Below are 26,218 nucleotides of genomic sequence, written 5' to 3' on the forward strand. Positions count from 1 at the left end.
TCCAGCCCAGCTGGGACTAGCAGCTGATCCCAGCTCAGGGTAGGAGATGCTGACTGAGGTGTCCCCAGCCCTATGGTGATTTACCTCTCCGCCGGCTGCTCTGGGTGCCTGAAACGATGTATCTGAGCTGCTAGGGAATGGTGTGTGACTGCTCTTACAGCTTCCCTTTGCTTCCCTGTCAGAAAGTCATTTTTTGGCAGGGAAGCAAGGAAATCCACAGGGTACATGAATTCTGCACACATGCAGTGATGCAGAATTCCCCCAGGAGTATCCAATTATAGAATAAACCACCAGTTTTGAGGGATTGTCTGCCCTATTCTTTGCAAATTTCCCCAATTGAGCATTCTCAGTATAGCCCTTCCAGCAACCACAGTCACAAGCATCCATACCAGTTTCCACCTCTAAAGGACTTCACTTCCTTTACTTTTGATTTTAGGACATTTTTTACAAGCCTTCTCATTTTACTGAAGTCTCCCCTCTCTCATGTTTAGAGCATCTTACTTGCTGGTACCTTATTTACACAGCCATATTACCTCTCACTACATCACCTTGTCAAGAAAAGTAGCCTTGATTTTCTTTTTCATTTTGACAGTTACACTAAGATAATATTGTTACCAGAAATACAGAGAGCTTCTTGGTAAGTTACAAACATTTTAAGGGTGTTTTGTTATAAATAAAAGGTTCTTGACACTGGTGTCTCATAGAACACAGAGTGAACTTAATTTCATGTACAATCAATACAGTTTTTACTTAAAACAAAATAAGGGAAGCAAAGAAAAACCATTAGACAATGTTATGATTTTTTGTATGTTTAAATTACACACATTTAAAAATTACACTGAGTAAAAAATTGCTCTTAATTTTGTTCTCTCTAGAGCATCCCATAATATGAATGCTAACACATACTTTGAATCTGAATTGTTTAAGAAACACAGTGAAAATACACTAAACTAAAAGTGCATTTTCACAAATTCAAATGAATATTTAATTCTGAAGTTGCAGAAACATACATACAAATAGCTTTCATTTTACTTCCAAGGAATAAATATTCAGTGCAAAGGTCTGACATACTAAAACACACACATATACTAAGCATACATTAAATAGCACATATAAAGATGCACGTAACTACATATATGCAAAGAGGCAGAATTCTGGATGAACTGGAAACCTAATTCTAGAGTGACCTGACTTGTGCATTTGAAGTCTTAACTAACACTTCATTAATTTATTTCACTAAACATTACAAGCTTTTAAAAACCTCTCTTTTTTAGAAAGTATGTTTTTAAAATTTATCTAGAATCAGTAAAAAATAAAAAGTGATACGTGTAATAGCTATCAGTTACTCACCTTCACAAACCAAGAGTGATAAAGTCTGTCCCAGAGCTCTAGCACTTGCTTTTCAATCACAGCAGTGTTGTTCACTTTCTCTCCTAATATCTTATGGAGCTATAATATACAGAAATTGTGTTTATTATGTAAAGCAACTTGAAACTAGCAGCTATGGCTGAGCTCAAAGGCAGAACATCTACATTAGATTTTCACTGAAGGCTTGGCTCAGGTCCAAAAAATATCAAAAAAGTCAACAGTGTCTACAGGTATACAATATGCATTTCAGAAACTGTGGCTGACAGCACATAACATCTTACCTGAAACAAGCAATTTTGCCACATTAAATGGAAACAGAGATGAGACTCCTCCCCAATGAAACACTAAGCACAAAGATCTGTCAGATCCTTGCATACAGTAAATATACCCAAAGAAATTTGAGAGGTGTGCTAGATGTCAAAATGCTTATGTGAGGACAATGTAAGATCCTGCCATCCTCCCAAGGAACACTGAACTCCCAATCTACAATGTACTCTGTACTTTAGAGGATGGAACTTCAGAAGATCATAGGTTGGCTAAAAATGGTCATTTTCAGGACAATGCATTCTACCATCTGAAAAATGCTTAACTGAGGGCAGTTTCTGAAACAAATTACATTTTCTACAGAGTATTCACATGGATAGTCACAAGGGAGATGGACAGATACTTCTATTTTCAAGCTCTTAAAAGCACTTTCCAGCAGCCACGGGGAACAAGACTATTAAAATCATTCCCAAATATAGGCTTTACTCTGCTAAACAGCAGATTAGAATGAATAAATCTTCAGCAAAACAACATTTAAAGGTAACTAAAGCAACCCAAGAGATACCATTTGACATTACAAGAAGGAAAAAATGTACAGATCATTCCCTTATTTTGGAAAAGAAAAAAAAGCAAAACACTAAAACTAATAAAAAAATATTAAGAAGGTGTTCTTACCTTGTGTGTAATCCATTCTCGGCCATACTGATACACATTATTAGCAGCCGAATTGAGAGCTTTTTGAATGACCTGAGCTTCAGGGAGCCAGCTGATATTTTTAAGGAAGGAAAGTATAAATAAAATTATCTCCAATACTTCTGAACTATTTCATTACAGTGCCCGAAACTCTAAAAGTAACAAAAAAGGTTTCCAACCAACTAACAGCACCTATAGTTTAAATATGTACCAACTAACACTTCTGTTAAAATTAGAATACTTCCTCTTTCAATGACAGGATGAAGACTTTTTAACATACAAAGCGTAACTCAGCAAGTAGGATACAGATTACTACATTTACATTTCACTCTAAGGCGGATTAGGAAAAGTTCTTGAAACTTACTAAATTTAACTTTAGAGATCTTGTCCATCTGTATGTATGCTATAATTGGTTAGCCACTTGTGGGGTTCTTAGAGCTGCTGCTTTGTTAGAAATATAATTTGGAAACCTTATCTTTCAAATTCGTATAGTTGCAAAGATAACCTTTTGAATATGAATGGACTGTAAACTGATAAGACTGTGGTCTTCCTGAATTTACAGACAGCCTAGAAATACAGAGCGATGTAAATCATCCAGTGCTGAAATCCTATTCCCAGTCAAGATGTGTGCTGGGGACTTTTTCCAGTACTGGGGAAGAATCTTCCCTTTCCCACCCTCAGGTCACTCTGAAGGAATGGAGCCACTCTATGGGCATCTATACAGCAATTAAACACCCGCAGCTAGCCTCCATCTGCTGTCAAATTGCTGTGCAGACATTGAGGCTCGGGCTGGAGCCCAGGCTCCAGTCAGCGTCCAAAGTATCTACACACAATTTTTAGCCCTGCGAGCCCTAGTCAGCTGACCAGGGCCAGCCATGGACATGCAGCAGGGCTTTTATTCCAGTGTAGACATACCCCCTGTGGCCAGTATTCAAGCCTCAGTGCAACAGGGATATGTATCTCCTACATCAGCTCCGCAAATCTTGCCCCATTAGTGCAGAACAGAACCACACAGTTCTCCATAGATGCTGGGCGGAGAAGTGTTTGGGCCAAAAAGAGGTGTGAATTGCCTTCATTCATCTCAATGAGCTATTAACTGTGATGTTTCTGTCAGAGCTTGACCCCTCAAAAATCCTATACATCTGAAGCGTCCAAGAAATTTTAACCGTCTCTCTCTTGCCCAATTTGAAACTTATGTACATTTCAAGCTCTGAAAGCAAGTAGGGTAAGTCTTTTGGTAAGAGCCTGCTGGATAATTTGACAAGGCTTCAATCGATTTGTATTAAACTTGGAAATCACGTAAAATGCAATCTTCTACTCAAAAAATCCTGATAAACAAGTACTCTGATTGAAACTGTGATATCTAGCGATTCTACTATTTTTCAAACATTTTTATTCCTTGAGTAATCTAGTTGGTCACAACAACTGCCAGTTTTTATTAGTCTTATTTTTGTCACATTTCTACTAGGGCTGTTGATTAATTGCAGTTAACTCACACGATTAACTTAAAAATTAATACGCAGTTTTAATCGCACTGTTAAATAATAGAATGCCAAATGAAATTTATTTTCATATATATAAATTTCAATACAGCATACAAAGTATTATTTATTACAAATATTTGCACTGTAAAAATGATAAATAAAAGAAAAGTATTTTACAATTCACCTCATACAAGTACTGCAGTGCAATCTTTGTCGTGAAAGTGCAACTTACAAATATTAGATTTTTTTTTGTTACATAACTGCACTTAAAAACAAAACAATATAAAACTTTAGAGCCTACAAGTCCACTCAGTCCTTACTTCTTGTTCAGCCAATTGCTAAGGCCTTGTCTACACTACGAGAGTAATTCGATTTTACTTGCATCGAATTTTTGTAATCGATATTGCAAAGTCGAACGTGTGTGTCCACACTAAGGACAGTAATTCGACTTTGTGCGTCCACACTAACGGTGAAAGCGTCGACATTCGAAGCGGTGCACTGTGGGCAGCTATCCCACAGTTCCCGCAGTCCCCTCTGCCCATTGGAATTCTGGGTGTAGCCGGCAATGCCTTCTGGGTAACAAAATGTGTCGAGGGTGCTTTTGGGTAACTGTCGTCATCCGTCCATCACTCCTGCCCTCCCTCCCTGAAAGCGCCGGCGGGAAATCATTTCGCGCACTTTTCCAGTCATTGACAGCGCGGACGCCACAGCACTGCGAGCATGGAGCACGCTGCGACCATCGCTGCAGTTGTGGCCGCTCTCAACGCCTCGCAGCTTATCATACAGGTTTCCCTGAGGCAGATGCAGAAAAGTCAGGCGAGGAGGCTACGGCACCGCGGTAATGTCCTGAAGTCTGAGAGTAGCACGGACCTGTCAGAAAGCAGGGGACCCGGCGCCGAGGACATCGCGGTGGCAATGGGTCATGTTGATGCCGTGGAACGGCGATTCTGGGCACGGGAAACAAGCACTGACTGGTGGGACGGCATAGTGCTGCAGGTCTGGGATGAATCCCAGTGGCTGCGAAACTTTCGCATGCGGAAGGGAACTTTCCTTGAACTTTGTGAGTTGCTGTCCCCTGCCCTGAAGCGCAGTGACACCCGGTTGCGAGCTGCACTGAGTGTACAGAAGCGAGTGGCCATAGCCCTCTGGAAGCTTGCAACGCCAGACAGCTACCGGTCAGTCGCGAACCAGTTTGGGGTGGGAAAATCTACCGTGGGGGTTGTTGTGATGCAAGTAGCCAAGGCAATCGTTGATGTACTGCTGCCAAAGGTAGTGACCCTGGGAAACGTGGAGGCGATCATAGATGGCTTCGCAGCGATGGGATTCCCAAACTGCGGTGGGGCCATAGATGGAACTCACATCCCTATCCTGGCACCGGACCACCAGGCCACCCAGTACATTAACCGAAAGGGATACTTTTCCATGGTGCTGCAAGCACTGGTGGACCACAGGGGACGTTTTACCAACATCTACGTGGGATGGCCGGGCAAGGTTCATGACGCTCGTGTTTTCAGGAACTCTGGTCTGTTTAGACGGCTGCAACAAGGTATTTACTTCCCGGACCACAAAATAACTGTTGGGGATGTGGAGATGCCTATAGTCATCCTCGGGGACCCAGCCTACCCGCTAATGCCCTGGCTCATGAAGCCCTATACTGGCGCCCTGGACACTGAAAAAGAACTCTTCAACTACCGGCTGAGCAAGTGCAGAATGGTGGTGGAGTGTGCTTTTGGCCGTCTCAAGGGGAGATGGAGAAGCTTACTGACTCGCTGTGATCTCAGCGAAACCAATATCCCCATTGTTATAGCAGCTTGCTGTGTGCTCCACAATCTCTGTGAGAGCAAGGGGGAGACCTTTATGGCGGGGTGGGAGGTTGAGGAAAATAGCCTGGCTGCTGATTACTCACAGCCAGACAGCCGGGCGATTAGAAGAGACCAGCGGGAAGCGCTGTGCATCCGGGAGGCTTTGAAAGCAAAGTTCCTGAGTGAGCAGGGTAACCTGTGACTTTAAAGTTTGTGTACTGAGAAGCTAAACCTGCCCCCGTTTCTTTACCCAGGTAATGTTGACTATCCTATCCAGTTACATACCCCCTTCACCCCCCTTCCAACACACGTTTCGAAATAAAAATAGTTCAACTTTGTTAAAGCACACCGTTTTCTTTAATACTGTTTTCGCGGGAATTTTTTAAAACTGGGATGCAGACTGTGGTGTGGAGCGGGTGTAGTGTAGTGACGCGAATGCAGCTTCTAAACTCAAGGATTGACAGGCTCCGCTGCGGTGGGATGGTTGTTTCAACGGAGCCTGTCACCCCTCCTGATCGGGACTGTGTGTATGGGGGGGTCTATGTGACTTTGTGGCAGGGGGAGGACGGTTACAGATCCCCTGCTGTGTGGCTCTGTGATCCTGCCTAAGGACCGCCGCTTAAGATCTGTAACTGCCCTCCCCTGCCACAAAGTCACAGAGCAACCCACCCCCCACCACATAACATGAAAACAACCTCCCAGACTAACCAGGGTAACTAGTCACTGCACTGTGTATGTGCCCTGCTGCTGTGCCTGCCCCCGACTATGTACCCTGCCAAAGGTGACTGTCCTGTCCAATTACCAACCCCCTTTCCCATCCTCCTCCAAAAGAACATGATTGAAACAGTAGTTTACAGAAACGTATTTTTTATTATCAACTACACCTGGCATTGGGAGGTGAAACTTGGATGGGGGCTTGTGTCAGGCGGGAAGGAAAGAACTTTTCAAATTTTGGGAAATGAGAGCCTTCTGCTACTAGAGCTCTCTGCAGGGGTGGAGTGAGACTTAGCAGGGACTCTGCCGCCTCTCCTTCTTTGCACTTTGGGTGAGGTGGGTATGGGACTTGGTGGCAGGGGAGGGCGGTAAGAGATGGACTGCAGCGGGGCTCTGTCCTCCTGCCTCCGTTCCTGCAGAACATCCACAAGGCGCCGGAGCGTGTCCGTTTGCTCCCTCAGTAGTCCAAGCAGCGTTTGAGTCGCCTGCTGGTCTTCCGGCCGCCACCTTTCCTCCCGATCCATGTTGGCTTGGTGCATTCGGGTCAAGTTCTCCCGCCACTGGGTCTGCTGTGCTGCCTGGGCTTGGGAACAGGCCATAAGCTCAGAGAACATGTCCTCCCGTGTCCTCCTCTTCCTACGCCTAATCCGCGCTAGCCTCTGGGAGTGTGATTCCAGGCTAGGTTGTGAGACAGTCGCAGATGGGGCTGTGGAAATGGGAAAAAGGGAGTGAATTCCTCAGAAAGAAAAATGTAGTTGTGAACAAAGAACATAGTCTTTCTCTGTGAACAAGACCATGCACAGCACCTATCACATGCGCACTCAGCACAAGGTCGAATTTTCGGCCTTCGCATTCAGTGCCTGGGGTCTTGCACAGCACATTTGAGAAGCGGGGCAGCACAACGGAATTTCTGTTGCAGGCAGACATGGTAAGCCATACACTTGTGGCAGTTTAAAACTTTTAGATTACCACTGCCCTCATTTCACATTTAAAGCTATGTCAGTTCCTGCAGCCAGCAATCCGGCAAGCGGGAACTCTGCCCCTGTCCCACCCCCTCGCGGCTGTCCCCGGGAACGATCCCTTTCGGCTGCCCCTCTCCCGCCTCCACTGCGTGGCTACAAACCAGCGGTTACAGTTCTGTCAAGGAACGGGAAAGCAGTCCCAACACTAACATTCCCCTACCTAATTCAAAGCAGGTCACCATGGGCGACATCACCCTGATGAGGATCTCTGAGAGCGACAGACAGAGAATGCTCCGGGAAAGCCTCCAAAGACCAGGGCCGTATGCCGCCCTGCTATGCAGAGCAATGATTCCCGAGTACGTGATAGTCTCATGGCGCGGCAACGTCTCGTACTTCGGAGGACCCAATAAGGCCGCTCTCCCCAGGAACCTCATGCAACGGCTTTCAAGTTACCTCCAGGAGAGCTTCATCGAGATATCCCAGGAGGATTACTGCTCTATCCCCGGACATATAGACCGCATTTTACTGTAGCTGCAGTAGCAGGGAATAAACAGTAGAGCGGCTTGTGCAGGACAATCACTGAAAACCGGACATTGCTAGATTTTTTTTCAAAACTTGCACTGCCCATGACTAAACCGTTAAGCGCATAGGGCACACTAATCATGAACAACCCATTCTTTTAATTGTTAATATTCCTGTTTTGTTAAAAATAAATGTTTAGATGTTTACAACACTTACTGGCTGATCCTTCACCAGATTCTGTGTCCGGGGTAATGGCTGGGGACGCTTCGTAGGGGATCTCTGTAAGGGTGATGAAGAGATCCTGGCTGTCGGGGAAATCAGCGTTGTGAGCGCTGCCGACTGCCTCGCCCTCCTCATCTCCTTCCTCATCTTCCCCGTCCCCTAACATGTCGGAGGAACCGGCCGTGGACACTATCCCATCCTCAGAGTCCACGGTCACTGGTGGGGTAGTGGTGGCGGCCGCACCGAGGATGGAATGCAGTGCCTCGTAGAAACGGGATGTCTGGGGATGGGATCCGGAGCGTCCGTTTGCCTCTTTGGTCTTCTGGTAGCCTTGTCTCAGCTCCTTGATTTTCACGCGGCACTGCGTTGCATCCCGGCTGTATCCTCTCTCTGACATGTCTTTAGAGATCTTCTCGTAGATCTTTGCATTCCGTCTTTTGGATCGCAGCTCGGAAAGCACGGACTCATCGCCCCACACAGCGATGAGATCCAAGACTTCCCGATCAGTCCATGCTGGGGCCCTCTTTCTATTCACAGACTGCACGGCCATCACTGCTGGAGAGCTCTGCATCGTTGCCAGTGCTGCTGTGCTCGCCACGATGTCCAGACAGGAAATGAGATTCAAACTGGCCAGACAGGAAAAGGAATTCCAATTCAAATTTTCCCGGGGCTTTTCCTGTGTGGCTGGTCAGAGCATCCGAGCTCGCACTGCTGTCCAGAGCGTCAACAGAGTGGTGCACTGTGGGATAGCTCCCGGAGCTATTAGCGTCGATTTCCATCCACACCTAGCCTAATTCAACATGGCCATGTCGAATTTGGCGCTACTCCCCTCGTCGGGGAGGAGTACAGAAGTCGAATTAAAGAGACCTCTATGTCGAACTAAATAGCATCGCAGTGTGGACGGGTGCAGGGTTAATTCGATGTAACGGCGCTAACTTCGACATAAACGCCTAGTGTAGACCAGGCCTAAGAGAAACAAGTTTGTTTACATTTACGGGACATAATGCTGCCCTCTTATTTACAATGTCACCAGAAAGTGAGAACAGGAGTTCACATGGCACTTTTGTAGCCGACATTGCAAGGTATTTACTTGCCAGATATGCTAAACATTCATATGCCCCTTCATGCTTTGGCCACCATTCCAGACTAAATGCTTCCATATTGATGATGTTCGTTAAAAAAAAATAATGCGTTAATTAAATTTTTACTGAACTCCTTGGGAGAGAATAGTATGTCCCCTGCTCTGTTTTACTTGCATTCAGCCATATATTTCATGTTATAGCAGTCTCGGATGATGATCCAGCACATGTTCCTTTTAAGAACACTTTCCCTGCAGATCTGACAAAACACAAAGAAGGTACCAATGTGAGATTTCTACAGATAGCTACAGCACTTGACCCAGGGTTTAAGAATGTGAAGTACTTTCCAAAATCTGAGGGACCAGGAGTGGAGTAGGCTTTCAGAAGTCTTAAAAGAGCAACACTCCAATGTGGTAACTACAGAAGCTGAACCACAAAAAAAGAAAATCAACCTTCTGCTGGTGGCATCTAACTCAGACGATGAAAATGAACATGTGTCGGTCTGCACTGCTTTGGATTGTTATCGAGCAGAACCTGTCATCAGCATAGACGCACGTTCTCTGGAATGGTGGTTGAAGCATGAAAGGACATATGAATCTTTAGCGCATCTGGCACGTAAATATCTTGCAACACTGGCTACAAACAGTGCCGTGAGAACACCTGTTCTCATTTTCAGGTGACATTGTAAACAAAAAGCGGATAGCATTATCTCCTGCAAATGTAAACAATCTTGTCTGTCTGAGCGATTGGCTGAACAAGAAGTAGGACTGAGTGGACTTGCAGGCTCTAAAATTTTATATTGTTTTATTTTTGAATGCAGGTTTTTTGTACATAATTCTACATTTGTAAGTTCAATGTTCGTGATAAAGAGATTGCACTACAGTACTTGTATTAGGTGAATTGAAAAATACTATTTATTTTGTGTTTTTACAGTGCAAACATTTATCAAAAATAAATATAAAGTGAGCACTGTACACTTTGTATTCTGTGTTGTAATTGAAATCAATATATTTGAAAATGTAGAAAACATCCAAAAATATTTAAATAAATGGTATTCTATTATTTTTTAATCACATGATTAATCGCGATTAATTTTTTTAATCGCTTGAGAGCCCTAATTTCTACCTTCTTTGCAGAATGCAAGGACTGAATCACACAATAGCTGCCAACAAGGAGCTTGTTTGTCTAAATGGGGTAATGTGCTATACGGGGGTGTGATTTCTAAATACAGCTATGTGTTGCAAATTAACTGGTCTATGTAGACCCTGCTGGTGCACTTTAACATACTATGTTAAATAATACTACATTAAAGCGCACTAGGGAACCTTTAGTGCACGACAGCAGGGTCTACACCAGTGAGACTTAGACATCAGTGGTTCAGGAACCAAATTAGTGATCAACATTACTGTGGCTCTTTTGGGTAGTGTGAATACATTAGTTTCATTTACTATAGTACTATATATTCATATTTAAACAGTTTGACAGGGAAATATTTAATTTTATACACATTCTCACAGCAAAACGATTAATTATTATTTTATCAACTATAACTGGTTAACATAGTAAAAGCATCCTGATTGGTTAATAATTGAAATTACAGTGTTTTAGTATCATGTGCTGCAAAGAGCCACAGGAGACACATTTAAAGAGCCACTTCTTTGAATATCACTGGTCTATACAAATTGGTGATTAAAAAAAATCTAACCAACATTCACTTGTTTAAATCAGCATAAAAGCAAGGGTGAAAAATACTATATCACTATATCACCTGAAAATCACTCCTCAGATTGATCTTTTCTACCTCTGCTATTCACACAATCCACTGGGAGCACTCCCTTCACACATTGATTGATTCCCTCCCTCTCCCCTTAACTACCCCTTTTCATCTCTCTCTCCACTGATTTTCCCTTCATTTCCCTTCCACTATTTCCCTTCCTATTTGTTCTCCTTATCACGCATACTATTCCCTCCAATCTTCCCACTACCTCTCTCATGCTTGCATACTTTTCATTTACATGTAGATACATGCTCCTCCCTTTTCCACTTATTCTCACTTATAATTCCCCCCAAAAAGGAGTTTTCCAGACCAATTATGTTCCTAATCCATTGCAAAAGAGCAATTTTACTATTCCCTCAAGAGAGTTTCCCAGCCAACACCCTATCCTTAAAGGGGCTAGCTCTACCGTCATTCCCTCAATCCTGTAAAGGAGCTTTCCAGCTTTCTGGTCCAGACTATGTGGCTACTGCCCCTTTGCCCTCCTACACTAGTCTGGGGAGACAAGCTCCTTCAAAACAGCTACCAGGAAGGAAGTTACACAGCTCTCTGCCATCACTGGTCCACAATTAAACCACTAGGGTCAGCTCCCATCTACCCTTTCAGCTCCAGGAGAGATCACTACTCCAAGGGATGGCCTGGAAGGCAGCTTAGCACAGATTTGTGGGAAGGGAAGCAGCAGCATTCATGCATGTGCCTGAAATAGTCACCCTCATTTCTTAACACACGGGAGTCTTTTTTAAAAATATAAAAACTGTAGATAAGAGCACCTTGAAACTTGTTTATCTACTCTAATCTCTTAATTTCAGCATTCTTACTTTGCCCACTCTGGGTGATTGGCTACAGTCTCATTGATCAAGCTGCTTGTGACTTGAATCAAGTGAACGCTCTCTTGATGTACCTGAGTTAAATACAGACAAAAGAAAGAATATGAAGTGTTATGTAATACAAACTAGCACCCACCCTAAATTAACAGAACAAGATATTTAAATCTAAATTTTCAAGCGTTATTGGTGATTTCTGGTGCTCAACTTGTGAAAAATCAGGCCCTTAAAATATTTCAAGGCAGAAAGATATTCAGCACTTTTTCAAAGTGAGGTTCCCTTAAAAAAAATTCTGCAGGGCACATGAATTCTGCACATGAGCAGTGGCTCCGAAATCCCCCAGAGTTAAAAAAAAGTTCACATTAAATGAGTGACCTCTATTGGGAAGAAAAAGTAGCTGCATAGTGAAAATCAGTTTGAGAAAATCTGATCTTTAGAATGTGGTGTCATGAGATCAAAACTGACAGTTACATATGGGCATGTGTGCCTACACACCTCACAAATATTTACAAGTGTGAGATGCAGACATTCTTATATAGAAATGTATGTTTCTCTCTTACTTCCACAGATTTATGCCGAAAACGATCTTCAATGCATTTGAATATCATTCTTCCGATAAAACAATTGGTAAATAGTTTCACAATATTAATATTCTACTGCAACAATTTACACCGACATAACACTGATGCTAAGGAATCTGAGGTGTTCTCCCTTACTCACTGAAACTGAGCAGCTATAATAGGTTGCAAAATAATTCTAGTACTAGTACTGTAAAATTATCATATGTCTCACAATTCTACTTCACAATTTACTAGGGTAATACTTTGCATATACAAATATTTTTTCTTCATCTATACATAGTATTAACAAGATCGATTGAAGAACATTTGAATACTAAATATTTTTTAAAAGCATTTCTGCTTTATAGTGCAGCACAAACATCAGTAACATTTTCATTTAAAGAAGGGATTAAAATAACTTTGATTATAATTCTTGGTGCACTGTACCTTTGCCGTAAGGAGAAGGGCTAGCAGAAGGGTTCCTATCACTAGCAAAAATATTATGAAAATGCTAATTATTTTATCAAGCATTTTCTCCAACCACACGATCATCTGTGCAGAAAAAAGAAAAACAAATCATGACATATAAAAAAAATCTGTTTTTTATTCAAGTGATACTGGCCTGTCTGACAATTCTGGATTTCAACAGGAGTTTTCTTTACACAAAGACTGCAAGATCAGACCCTAAGCAAGTACTATTTACGCCTAAGCTTAGATATGAAAAATTAATAAGCAATGTTTAGCATGACAACTAAGGAAAATGTTACAATACAAGTGATTTTGCAAATTAAATTTAAACAATAATGTGAATCACATCGCAAGCTCTCAGCAAAGCAATCAGTAATTTAACATTATTTTGTTATCAGACCCCAAAAAGCTAGCACTCATTTTACTTCTGAGCTTACATTCTGGATTAATTTCTTGTCTTCAAGCAACAGAGAAATTTATGGTCACTATCATCTGCACAAAACTTGGGAAGTTACCAGTGTGGATTATACAACCATAATTTGCAAACTCGGATGGCTGAAGTTAATCACTTAAATCTCTAATGAGATATCTACATAAGTGGCCTGATTTTTAATGCTGCTAAGCAGACCTCAAGCCTTAATTGAATTCAGTGCAGATGGCCTGAACACACACACACACACACACACACACCACAACTAACCAGTAATCACATCACTTCAGATGCATGAAGTTTTGTTGGTGTCATTCAGGAGGGAAAAATCTTAACTACATGGCTGTGTGGAGAGCACTCTAGAAAAGAGTAAACTGCACTTAATCTAATATTAAAGGGGCCTGATTAAATAAAGATCTCACAACCTCATTGGGGGCAAATCTATTTTTTCCAGCTTTTGTAGCTCAAAAGTCAGAAAAAGCACTCGAGTTAAAAAAAAAAAAAAACTAGCAGGGGAAATCTAGCTGTGCTCTAAAATTTTTCTTTAAAACAGAACTGAGTTCAAAGGCAATATGCAGAAAGTTCAATATTTCCTAATGAGAAATGGCTATACATTTAGTGGATGTGCTGATAATTTTAGTTACTATTCTTTTCCTCGGTGTCATGTAATGTCAAAAGTTAAAGTAATAGGAGCACTTTCTCTATTACTGATCCCTATCCCTGCATATGAAGTTGGTTTATTGATCCATTACTTATTGTTATAGTTTTTAAATCTCTAATTATATCTGGAACATCACCGGGGCATCTGAACACCTAATATATATGAATGATTTTACCCTCAGACTCCGCTACAATTAACATCTTGTTTAACACACTGTCACAAGGCAGATAGTCAGCACTTCAAAGCAACCATTCAGAATACAGTGTGACACTCACTTTAGAGAGGTAATTGTTGAGTTCTGCAAGTTCCTGCATTATACTATGTTCTGCCAAATAGAATCTCAAAGAACCTGCAATACCCAGCAAAAATCTCAGAGAGAACATGGAAATTTTCAGTGTTCGCCACCATACCCTGAAACACTTCAGCCATCACTCAAGTTCTCTCATCGGTAATAGTGGTGAAGTCAACTGCCTGCAGGACAGTTATCTGAACTTCCAACAGGCTTGAACTTCCAACTATTTACTATCTAGGAAACTACAGAAAATCCTGTTTCAATTTTGCCCTTTCAATGTTCTCATACATTTAGGGATTTTGATGACACAGCGACAGGAAAAAAAGACAGTTACCTTCTCTGTAACAGGTGTTCTTTGAGATGTGTTGCTCATGACCATTCCATGTTAGGGGTGTGCACCAATGCCATAAGTTTTTCCCTCGGCAGTATCCATAGGGGACTGGCTCTGTTGCCCCTGGAGCGGCGCACACATACCATGGTATAAGGGGCACCGGCGGCTCCCCCCATCCTAAGTTCCTTCTTGCCGGAAACTCCGACAGCGGGGAAGGAGGGCGGGTCATGAAACAGACATGAGCAACACATCTCGAAAAACACCAGTTATGGAAAAGGTAACTATCTTATCTTCGAGTGCTTGCTCATGTCCATTCCATATTAGGCGACTCCAAAGCAGTACCCCTGGAGGTGGGTAGGAGTTCAAGATCTGTAGATTGCAACACAGCTCTGCTGAACCCAGCGTCGTCCCTAGCCTGCTGAGTGATGGCATAATGAGCAGTGAACATATGGACCTTGTTGCGGCTCTACAGATGTGCTGGATAGGGCTGTGCACCAGGAAGGCCGAAGACACCTGAGCCCTAGTCGAGTGGGTTTTAACAGCTGGCGGCTGCGGAACCCCCGCCAGGTCATAACAGGTCTTTATGCATGGAGGTAATCCAATTGGAAATCCTTTGTGAGGACACTGGCAGGCCCTTCATCCTATCCACTGTAGCAATGAAGAGCTGAGTTGATTTATGGAAAGGCTTGGTATGTGCTGAGTAAAAAGCCAAAGCACTTTGGATGTCCAGCATATGAAGATGCCTCTCTTCACTGGTCTTGTGCAGTTTGGGACAGAACACTGTGAGGAAGATGTACTGGCTCATATGGAAGGTGGACAGCCGGGTAGGGCTGTAGCTGAAGCTTGTCTTGGTAGAAGACCGTGTACAGCAGTTCTGAGGCGAAGGCTTTAATTTCAGAGACTCGTCTCACTGACGTCACTGCCACCAGGAACACGACCTTCCATGACGGGTGGAAAAGGGAGCAGGAACACAGCGGCTCAAAAGGGGCCCATAAGCCTAGAGAGGACCAAGTTAACATCCCATTGCAGGACCGGAGTCTGTACCTGCGGGAAGAGTCTCTCGAGCTCTCTCAATCATCTGACTATCATGTCATGGCAAAACACCATCTGTCCTTGGACCGGCAGGTAAAAAGTGGAGATGGCCGCGAGATGCACTCTAATGGAAGAGTGTGACAGGCCCTGGTTCCTCAAATGAAGCAGATAGTCTGGGACAGCCTGTATGGAAGAACACGAGGAGACATGTCACACTCGGATGTCCAGCAGGAAAACCTTGTCCACTTGGCCAGGTAAGTCAGTCTAATTGAGGGCTTCCTACTTCCCAGACGGAACTGTTGGACCTCCTCCAAACAGGTTTGCTCCTCCGTGTTCAGCCACACAGCATCCACGCTGAGAATGGTAGGATGCAAGGTTGGGGTGTAAGAGCCAACCGTGGTCCTGTGACAGCAGGTCCGGTTGGTTGGGCAGGGGCAAGGGAAGTGCCACTGACAGGTTCATTAGCGTACCGAACCAGTGCTGGCAAGGCCATGCTGAAGCGATTGTGATAACCCATGCTCTCTCTCTCGATCTTTGCCAGGATCTTGGCGATGAGTGGGATCGGGGGAAAACGTGTACATCAGGCCCCCTGACCACGACAGGAGGAAGGCATCAGAGAGGGAGTCCTTGCCGAGAGCAAAACCAATGATATTTTCTGTTTTGCTTGGTGGCGAACAGTTCCACTTAGGGAGTTCCCCACCTCTGGAAGACCATGTAGGCTATGTCCTGGTGGAGTAACCACTCGTGGTGAGAGGAGAAAGCCCTACTGAGGTGATCCGCTAGCGTGTTCTTGATGTCAGGGAGGCAACAAGCTTCCAGGTGGATCTCGTGGTCAATGCAGAAGCTCCAGATACGGAGTGCCTCTTGGCAGAGAGCCGACAAGCGCGCTCCCCCTTGCCTGTTGATGTAGAACATTAAAGCTGTATTGTCCGTCAGAACTCTCACCACTTTGCCCAACAGGTGAGGTAGGAAGACGCCGCACACCAACTGGACCACTTTGAGTTCTCTAACCTTTATGTGGAGCATCATCTCCTTTGGGGACCACATATCCTGGGTCTAGAGATCTCCAAAGTGCGTACCCCAGCCGAGGCGTCTGACACCAACTCGATGGAGTGAGGTGGGTGATGTCGAATGGAACTCCCTCCAGGACCTTCTCGCGATTGGTTCACCATCGCAACGAGGTGAGTATTGTTGGGGGGATAGGCACAATGTTTTCCAGGTGATCCCTGGACTGGGAATAGGCCATCAGCCATTCCTGCAGGGACAACACCCGGAGCCTGGCATGGCAGATAATGTATGTGCAGGCTGCTATGTGGCCCAGCAGGCGCAGGCAGACCCTGGCTGTAGTCAGAGGGAATGGGGACACCTCCATGATTAGGTCTGTCATGGCCCGAAACCTTCCTAGTGGCAGGATCGCTCTTGCGCAGGTCGAGTCAAGGACTGCTCCGATTAACTCTATCCTTCGAACTGGCAATAATGTTGACTTTGGCATTTACCAGGAGGCCCAGGGAGCGACACGTGGCTTGAAGCACTGCAAAATACCTTTGGATTTGAGACCTAAAGCTGCCCTTGACCAGCCAGTCGTCGAGGTACGGGTAGATCTGGATACCCCAGCACCGGAGGTAAAGCGCTACCACTGACATGCACTTGGTAAACACACTCGGTGCTGTCGCCAGGCCAAACAGGAGGACTGCAAACTGGTAGTAGTGGGGCCCCACCATAAACTGGAGGAAGTGTCTGTGTCCTTGAAAGAGCGCTATGTGGAAGTATGCATCCTTCAAGTCAAGAGCAGCATACCAGTGTCCCGGATCCAGGGAGGGGATGATAGAAGTCAGGGAGACCATGCAGAACTTTAGCTTCTTCATGTACTCGTTGAGGTGTCACAGGTCCAGGATGAACCATAGACTGCCTTTGGGATTAAAAAGTACTGGGAACAGAATCCCTTGTTCCTGTACTTGAGAGTTACTTCTTCCACCACACCCAACTGTAGTAACCCCTTTACTTCCCGTGCAAGGAGACTCTTGTGAGAAGGGTCCCTGAAGAGGGACGTGGAAGGAGGGTGGGAAGTAGGGGTAGAAAAGAACTGGAGGGTATAACCCTGCTCCACTGTGTGGACCCAGGGGTCCGAAATTATAGCTGTCCAAGCATGGAGATAGCGGAAGCCATGGTGTGGGCAGCTACATCAGCGGCATCTGACGTGGCCTGGAGGGCCACCCTGGCTGCAGTCATTCTCTCATCGAGGATCGCTCAGAACTCAGTCTTGGAGGCCTCAGGGAGCAACCCTTTGAACTTGGCCATGGCTTGCCACATATTGAAGTCATATCGGCCAAGGAGGTCTTGGTGGTTGGCCACTCTCAGCTGAAGGACGAATAAACGTTACGTCCAAAGAGATACAGCCTCCTCCAGTCTTTATTTTTGGGGGTGGCCTCGGGTTATCCTTTCCTCTCTTTGTGGTTAACCACCTTGACCACAAGGGAATTGGGGGTGGGGGGTGGGGGAGGGAGTATAAGTACTCATGTCCTTTGATTGGCACAAAGTACTTGCATTCAGCCCTCAGAGATAGGGGCCAGGGAAGAGGGGGTCTGTCACAGGGCATTAGTGATTTTGGAAACCCCTTCATGAAGGGGAAGAGCCACCTTGCAGGGGCCGAGCAGCAGAGGACATCAAACAGGATCGGAGGGCTCGTCCATTTCCTCTGCCTGAAACCCCAGGCTGGAAGTGACCCTCTTCAAACGTCCCTGGTGCACTTTGGCATTATCCTGAGGAACTGGGTGAGGGGGCCCCGTGATAGCCTCGTCTGGTGACAACGAGGACAATGCTGGTGCTGCGGGAACCTCCATGTTCATTGGTGGTCCAGCATCTTGCTCCCCTGGGTCCTCCTGGACTGTAGGGTCTTATCCCCGGAAGCCTCGAGCACCAGAAGGGGATGGGATACTGAGGCCGCTGCCCTCTCCGACACCAACTGAGCAGCCTGGGAAGGTTGGGAGAACTCCCACGGTACCATGGCGCCAGTCACTGCACTTGGGGCCATGGGACAGGTTTCAGTGCTGATGATGTAAGTGGCACTGCAAGTCCTGCAGTCAGGGAACCTCGCTCCGTGCCGGAGCTATCAGCAGAGCGCTCGGTACCTGGCGACCAGGATTGGACAGAGCAGTGGCTCTTATCTGACCGGTGCCAGTCGCTGCGTCCCAAAGCCGACATGTCAGAGCAAGCCGGGCCATCTTGTTCAGGGTCTCAGGGACCGACGGCGTTCGGCAGATCTGCATTGGATACATGGTAAGCCATGCCTCACACTACTCGACCGGTACAACAAATGGGACCGGGAGCTACTACTGGCCAGTTGCTGGGAAGTTCTTCCTGAGTACAGCAATCTCCTTCTTGGAGATGGGAGATAAGGGTTTGGTGGTCTCGGATCCCAGATGGGTCCCGTGACCGCTACTGGGCCCTTGCAGAGGGTCAGGGCCAGTCCCCGAAATCTTGCCAGGTGGGGTGTGCCTCAGAGGCTGCGCCAATCTACCAGCGAGGTATGCCTCGAGTCCCTTGATGAGTGCCCCTGGTGTGGGGACCGAAGAGGGCTCCGCTGAGCCTGCCTCTCTAGTCCTAAGGTGTGACAGCTTCAGGTGGGCAAGCGACGGCGGGACCCCCCTCTCGATGGGGAACAGTGCCGCTGAGGTGGGGATACATGCATAGGTCCCAATGTGTGTTTTCCCCAAGTCCGGGGTACCACGAGAGCCCGTGTGAGCAGCACTGGGAGCATCAGGATCTCTTGAGCTGCTCAAAGACGGCACCTGAAGCTGGCTAAGGCCTGCACCGCTATCTGCGGTCATAGGCGAAGTATGGGATGGGTTGCACCGCTCAACTTGAGCTGGGGCCTGACTTCCCAAAGGGGACATTGAGCTGCCCAGCACAGGTCTTGGCTCGCCCCCAGCCCTCTGCTTTCCCTTCCAAAAGGTAGGAGATCTTCTCCTCAGTGTTTTTCGGCTTCTTGACCGGAGCCGTGGAGGGAGACTGGTGCTGGCTTGTGGACAGCGCCGGCGGAGCACGGAGCACCGAGGCCACGGTAGTCGGTGCAGAGTCAGGCCACAGCTCTGGTGCCGGAGTGAGTGCCGACTCCATTAGAAGCACTTTTAGATGGATATCACGCTCCTTCTTCGTCCTAGGTTTGAAGAACTTGCAGATACGACACTTATCGCTTATGTGCCCTTCGCCTAAGAGCCTAAGGCAGCTGGTATGGGGATCGCTGATGGGCATAGGCCATTTGCAGCGATCGCAGGGCTTAAAGCCTGGGGACCGGGGCATGCCCCATCCCCCAGCTGAGTCCTGTTCGGGATTACGAGAACTTTAAAAACTCCTACTAAGGGTAACTGTCAACAACTATACTACAAGTTCTACAGCGTTCGAGACAACACTAGCGGAAGCAGCAGATGTTCAGACACCGTCACTGGTGGCAATTAGGAACGGAGGGTGAGAGCTGGCGGCACCCCTTACAGCATGGTATGTGCACGCTGCTCCGGGGGCACCAGAGCTGGTCCCTTACGGATACTGCTGAGGGAAAAACTTCCAGCACTGGTGCATGTGGCAAGCACACACACCTAATATGGAATGGGCACGAGGAAGCACTCCAAGAAGAATAAAAAGGATAAAGTACCTTAAAAATACTGTGTTATAAATAAGTTAAAATGTTCACTTTAACTTATGTAACTTTCCTTGCTATTGCTTTCTCAGTTTAAAAAAAAGCTGTGGCTTCTACTCACAGGTCCAAATTCAGAGACAAGTCTAAGTGGATCTAAGAAAGTAAACTAATTTAATTTATCTCTTATTTCAATTATCCTCCACTAATATGCTAAACTTAGATTCAGTTTGTGAAAAATATACATCCACTTAACACATAAGCTTACATATCACCTTTGAATCTGTCCCACTGGCTACTGAATTTATGGCCATAATCTACATTAGGGAACTGTATGAGAGATTTCCACCAATGACAGCTCTGATCCAACAGCACCACTGATAGCAACAAGTGTCTCAACATAGACAAATCTAGAGGCTTTTGTTGTTTTACAACTGTGTAAACTGTTGGTTTGATCTGGAAGCCTCTAGAGTCTTAGAAGGTAGGTCTCCCATTGGAGCCCTTGAACCGATAGTACCATCAGTGTCCTTACTGTAGACAAGTTCTAAGCGTCTAATATTATGCTACTTGCAGTTAGGCCATCAGGGAAAGCTGAAAAGGGAAGAACAGAAGGGTGTAATAAGGTATAATTGAAAGCATGCTCTCCATATTATTAATTCACTTACAGCCTCCTCTTAACTCTTGCTGTACCCCCTTTATCTGGCTGCTCAACACTAGCTTAGACTAGTTTATTGTCAGTAGGCCAAATTCAAAGAATAAAAAAGGGGCTGTTGGTTACTTCACTGTAAATAAGTGAGAGATTAAGAGAGTCGTAAAGACTTTCAAAACCTGGGTGGAAAACATGGCTGCTAAATACATATTTAGTCACCTAATAGAAGTGGCCTGTTTTTCAAAAATGCTGAGCATCCAGCAGCTCCTATACATGCTTGACTCTAATCTCCCATTTAAAAAACAAACACAAAAAACTCAGTCTCACTGTTGGTTCAATTTACATGCTGAGGCAGTGAGAAAAATAAGTATAAATTACACCAGTTGAAACTTACCACTGAATCTGGTCCATCTTTCTCTAGGTCATTCTTATAGACTTTCCTTTCTATGCCCTATCACTAAATACATGCATGCACAGAACACACACACACACACACACACACACACACTTTCTAAACACTAGTCAGCAGCTATTACGGTATTTTAAAGTTTCAGCTTCTAATTTAATTGTTAGTCAATAGCTACAAGCAAATTTTGCCATGATATCTAAGGCAGTCAAGTAGTAGAAAGAAACCAGGCTCCTAAGCTACAGAAGGTCATTCACTCATTTAAAAAAAATTAAAAATATGGATTTCTGATATACAGTCAATGAAAACTATCTTAAAATGTCAGGGTTTTGAAGAAAAGGGTATAAACTTATCTTTACATTTCAAAAATAAAGCAAATTACAAACAATTGAAATTATGCCTCAAAACTAAAGCAGGGTCAAAGTACATACATTCATGAGTTCACTGGGTGAAATTTATTTGGAAGAAGTAATTGGAATGAACATTTTAATTGAATGTGGCTTTTTAAAATCTACGGTTTGTACTAGGAACTAGCTTTGAAAAGACTGACTCATATCTAGATTTATTGGAATTGGGAGAGTGATTATGCCTTCTATATTTTATACTGCACTGTACATTATTCACAAATAAACATTTAAATCAAGTCAACTCATCTTAAAAGAATACCTACGTGTATCTGAGTGCTCATTTTCCAATATATTTTTACATACTAAACTATATATTATACATGCAAAGTTTATATATTGACAAATCTCTGAATATATATTTGTCTGTGGTAAAATACAAACAGTATGAGTGTCTTACTTCTTTTATGCAGTCACAGATGTCTCAGTGTCTATTTTAATTTCCCCCCTAAAATAAAGTAATAAATCAACTCTAATATTTTCTGATAAGGATTTCATCTTCAATTATTTTAGGACTGTTAAAAAGGGATCATTTAGCTCCAGTGAAGTCAGTTACTCAGATATGTCAGGTTCACGGTGTAAAAGTGCAGATGAGTAGCCAGGTTAAACAAGCTGGGGAGCGGTCTACATTAGGTAGGCTCCCAAGGTTGCTATCACTGGCGCAGAGCCACTGGTTTTAACAAAAATGAAAGGTATTTTTAAGATTCATGCTGTAAACAATGCCATTAGAGCAAGTCTTGCTAACCCACTGGAATCTCTTCTATGCCTTGGGCTCAGTAAGTAATATTTAGTGAGTAAGAATCGCACAACTTAAGTCCCAGTTTAAAAACAGTCCCTGGCAGAAAGCTCTTATGTAAAAGAACTTTGCTCTTATCCTCCCGTCCTAATAACCAGAGTTACCAATAACCATTTCAAACCCTGCCCTGCCTCCATGGGTCATATTTTTAGTTTCACATTGCACAGAGAGAAGCCTATTTTAGTATTCTCTTAAGTACTTTCCTTGAGAGGAAGAAGAAAAAGGTAAAAGTTATAAAAGGAAAGCAGCCTTTACAACTGCAGTCCAATCTTTTGTGCTTCAATCTTCCCCCGTTCTTAGCATTTTATGAATTGTAGATTTGATAAAATTAAGAGCCTGTCAGAATTTACAGTCTGGTTTTGGATTTTATATTTAAGTTGTACAAATGTATGATTTGCTCAGCATACACAGGAGTCTTAACATATTACAAAATAAAAATATTTTGATATACATTTTCAAAATATCTATGTATGTGCAAGAAATGAAAGGTGAGTAGTTTCAAGTACTTTTTTCAAGTATTTTTAAAAAAAATTAGTTTTTTTATTGTTATAGTCTGCACATGATGGGTCTACATTTTTTTTAGTTATATTTTATTGTTATTTTTAAAAAGTATTTTAATAGCCATGTTAGTGGCAAAATAGGGTAAACCTACCCACATAAAACATATGTTCAAACATTAAAAGTCTAAAACCACAGAATCAAGAAAATGTACAGTTAAGACCAAAATTCCTTACTAGCTCAGTGCAGTGTGTGGGTATATTGCAGACATGTAACATCATTCCCAAACAAAAATTCTTCTTCAAGACAACTTATGGTTGCACATATATATTTATAATTTAAAAACACTTGCACATTGTAGTACAGACACAATCCTTTCAACATCAGGAAATGGAGGATGAAATAAAAACAGTCTAAATGTCAAAAGGTCAGAAGATGGTCAAACTATCCTTTTACTCTAACTGCTCTCCCTCATCCATCTTTCAATAAGAAGCCACACAAAGCTTCCTTGCCCCACCCCCCTCCACCTCACCCTCCACACACTCCGAGAAACCTCTGCATAGGGAAGTCATTCACTAATTGGGTGCTGGAGATGAAACGCTACAGTCCTCATGTTTCAGGCTAAAAATGACCACAACATCTCATGCATTATTCTCCACATATTTTCCATAGAAGACCCCAACTATAATCTCAGTTTTACTGTTTGTTACCCAAATTGTTCAAAAAATACCTTTATATCTCCTTCTCCATCCACAGCTCCACTTTGGACTGGATATACAACTCTATCCCTTTCACCACCACCCCCATCACGGGCCAGAGCCATCGTATTCCAGGTACCTACTACAGTCTACAAGGGCATCTGTAGGTTATGTGACTGATCAAAGAGACTATACTACTATACTTTGTACAGGCAACAGTAAACACAGAGTTTCTATGCAGTGACAGCTAGTTGGACTTTCTCACCAGTACTGAGATAAATGAGGATAGAAGTTGGTGCTAGAAGTTTAGCTGATTTCCAGTTATTATGGTTTTATTTGGTTTTTTTTTTTTAAAGATACAACCTTTTAACTTACTGCCCTTCATACACTGTGTTTGAACATTTAAATCAACATGTATCTACAACCATTAGTCTATCTTAATGCTTTTCTGTTGGGGAATTTTATGTTTGAGATTTGTATTTTAAAACTTTTGATGCAAGATCTCCCACCTTGATTTTCATACAAGTTCCACTGGCAGCCCTCTCCAGCTCTCTTACTGCTCCTGTGGAGTTGGTATGTTCTACCAGAGTCTAAGGCTTTGTCTAAAATGGGGATTCGCCCAGATTCCAGCCACAGTGGATGCACTAATGTAAATTCCTAGGATAGACAATGAACATTGCAATTTGTAGGAGTGTAGTAGCTTAATCCTGTTTAGAACTGAAGTAAATGAGTTGAAGTACCTCAGCCACACAGGGTGAGTTAAGGATGAAATTGTGTGTCATATGCATTACATGGCTATTTTTTTTCTATGAACTTCATAGAGGGGAAATTATTTTCTTTTGAACTACAGTAGCAGTTTTGGACATTCCACTTGTTGCTGCTTTGGGTGCTCCTCATCTCCTTTAGTAATGATTTAATATGGAGTAATTTGGTGTTTTATATTTCCCTTAAGAAAAAGAAAGTGTGGATTAAGTTGGTGCTTTTGAAGGCAAAAGCCTAATAGCACTGACTAGAGCCACTCATAATGCAAGAGCTACGGAAGTTTCCACTCACATCTTTGTAAATTTACCCTAGTCCTGACCTTCAACACCCTTAAATTCCTCTGAACAGAAAATTCCTACCGAGTCAAATTATGTATTGGCTTTGTTAGTCAGAGATCAAATTTTTCTTAAATCTTAAAATTATTTGAACCCAAGTCCACAAAGGAGAAAGGCTAATGCACTATCCTGCTGTACAAGACATTTAACTAAATGCATTCATTTTATTTAAAAAATATATAGATCAGATGGTGTTATATGACCTCCAGTAGCTTAGACGGGGGGGGGGGGGGAGACGACAATTGGGAGAGAGAACTAAAGAGCAAGACATATTAAAAGCGTTCATGCTGCAAAAAGGAAACAATCCTTTAGTTGGAATCACAATCTCTTTATTTACCTTCTTATTAAGCCAGTGCCACAGCTTGTGGGGGAGGAGAAGGAAGGGAGACAGAAGAGAGAAAAAAAAAGACAAGAAGACAGTGGAAAATTATTGAAGAATGCAGTAATAGTGTGAATAGAAATGAAGGCAGACAGTCATCCACAGAATGAAAATTAAATAATTCCAGACCCAAAGGTAAACTACAGTAGGAAATAGTGAAATCTGCAATACAATAATCTAGGATTTACCAGGAAAATGCATAGACGTGGCAAAATTCAATTTTTTTATATATAAATTTCAACAGATATCAATATTTTAAAGCTTTTTTCCTATTTTTATCTTTTTACAATTTCATAGTTGTGGGAAACTATGGGGAGGTAAAACAGTAAATATTTAAAGACAGCAGTTATTGAGATTCAAAAAGCTAAAGCTTTATAACCATTAAAACGCAAACTGTTAACATTACATGTCACAATATACAAAGCAAATATCCTTAAATCAATAACTAATAAGTTCAAGCAACATTTTTCTTACCCTGCCTAACAGGAAATTTTGACTATTATCTATGGAAATATTTTTCTGTTGGCTTATGTATGGTGAAATCAATATTTACCAATAATCTAATCCTTTCAAGCCTAAATATGCTTAATATTTAGGAAGAGTACAGTGAATGAATATAAACTTCATCATATTTTTCTAGCATAACTTAACAGCAATAAGCCAGCTATAAATCAGCTATAAATGAATAGTTACAGATTAACAGTAGCAAGCCAAAATTTTACAAATCAGTGCAACACTTGTGAAAGTTCTTTTCTAAAGACAGCGTGATATTATTGTGATATCCAGAATCAGCATCTCATCCACTAGTTTATTGCAATGAGGTTCCAACTTTGACCAAAGATATAGTCTCAAATATATGCAAAGTGTATTTTATGTTACCTATTGTGATACACATGAATTTTATTATCCTGTTAGTATTACTGCATTCACAACCAATGAGAATCAGTATGAAAAGGAATATAAAATACATGCATATATTTATATGCATGATGTACAGACCAAGAGGTCATGCAACCAACACTTATTTACATGTGCTTGTCTGCAGTCAGATCATATAAGAAGTTCAGGTGCTAAGCCCTTCTCTGACAAGCAACCATCTACTTTTATACTGAGAGAAATACTACTCTCTCTCCAATTCTCACCCAAACTACTCAGAGAGACTCATTCTAAGGCCTATTC

At 43.2% G+C, this 26,218-nt stretch overlaps 2 protein-coding genes across 3 annotated transcripts in view; both read right to left on the reverse strand.

The window, feature by feature from the left end:
• TMEM245 (transmembrane protein 245) overlaps nt 1–26,218 on the reverse strand; it is a 133,567-nt gene that overhangs the window by 66,248 nt on the left and 41,101 nt on the right. Inside the window, exons 7-11 of one of the 2 annotated variants that reach the window (XM_005296564.5) lie at nt 24,998–25,021; nt 12,716–12,820; nt 11,703–11,785; nt 2,308–2,398; nt 1,351–1,449 (exon numbers count right to left, since the gene is read on the reverse strand). In XM_005296564.5, the coding sequence (XP_005296621.1) occupies nt 1,351–1,449; nt 2,308–2,398; nt 11,703–11,785; nt 12,716–12,820; nt 24,998–25,021 (402 nt within the window). The remainder of the gene's footprint in view (nt 1–1,350; nt 1,450–2,307; nt 2,399–11,702; nt 11,786–12,715; nt 12,821–24,997; nt 25,022–26,218) is intronic. The other variant, XM_042842210.2, reaches the window with a different exon arrangement.
• Nucleotides 6,471–9,029, reverse strand: LOC135981445 (uncharacterized). The gene is made up of 2 exons (XM_065584003.1): nt 8,026–9,029; nt 6,471–7,031 (listed from the first exon to the last, which is right to left on the reverse strand). The coding sequence occupies exons 1-2, from the start codon at nt 8,600–8,602 to the stop codon at nt 6,556–6,558; spliced, it is 1,053 nt and encodes a 350-aa protein (XP_065440075.1). The 5' UTR covers nt 8,603–9,029; the 3' UTR covers nt 6,471–6,555.

This window comes from Chrysemys picta, chromosome 2, assembly GCF_011386835.1.
Source record: "Chrysemys picta bellii isolate R12L10 chromosome 2, ASM1138683v2, whole genome shotgun sequence".
Classification (NCBI taxonomy): domain Eukaryota; kingdom Metazoa; phylum Chordata; order Testudines; family Emydidae; genus Chrysemys; species Chrysemys picta.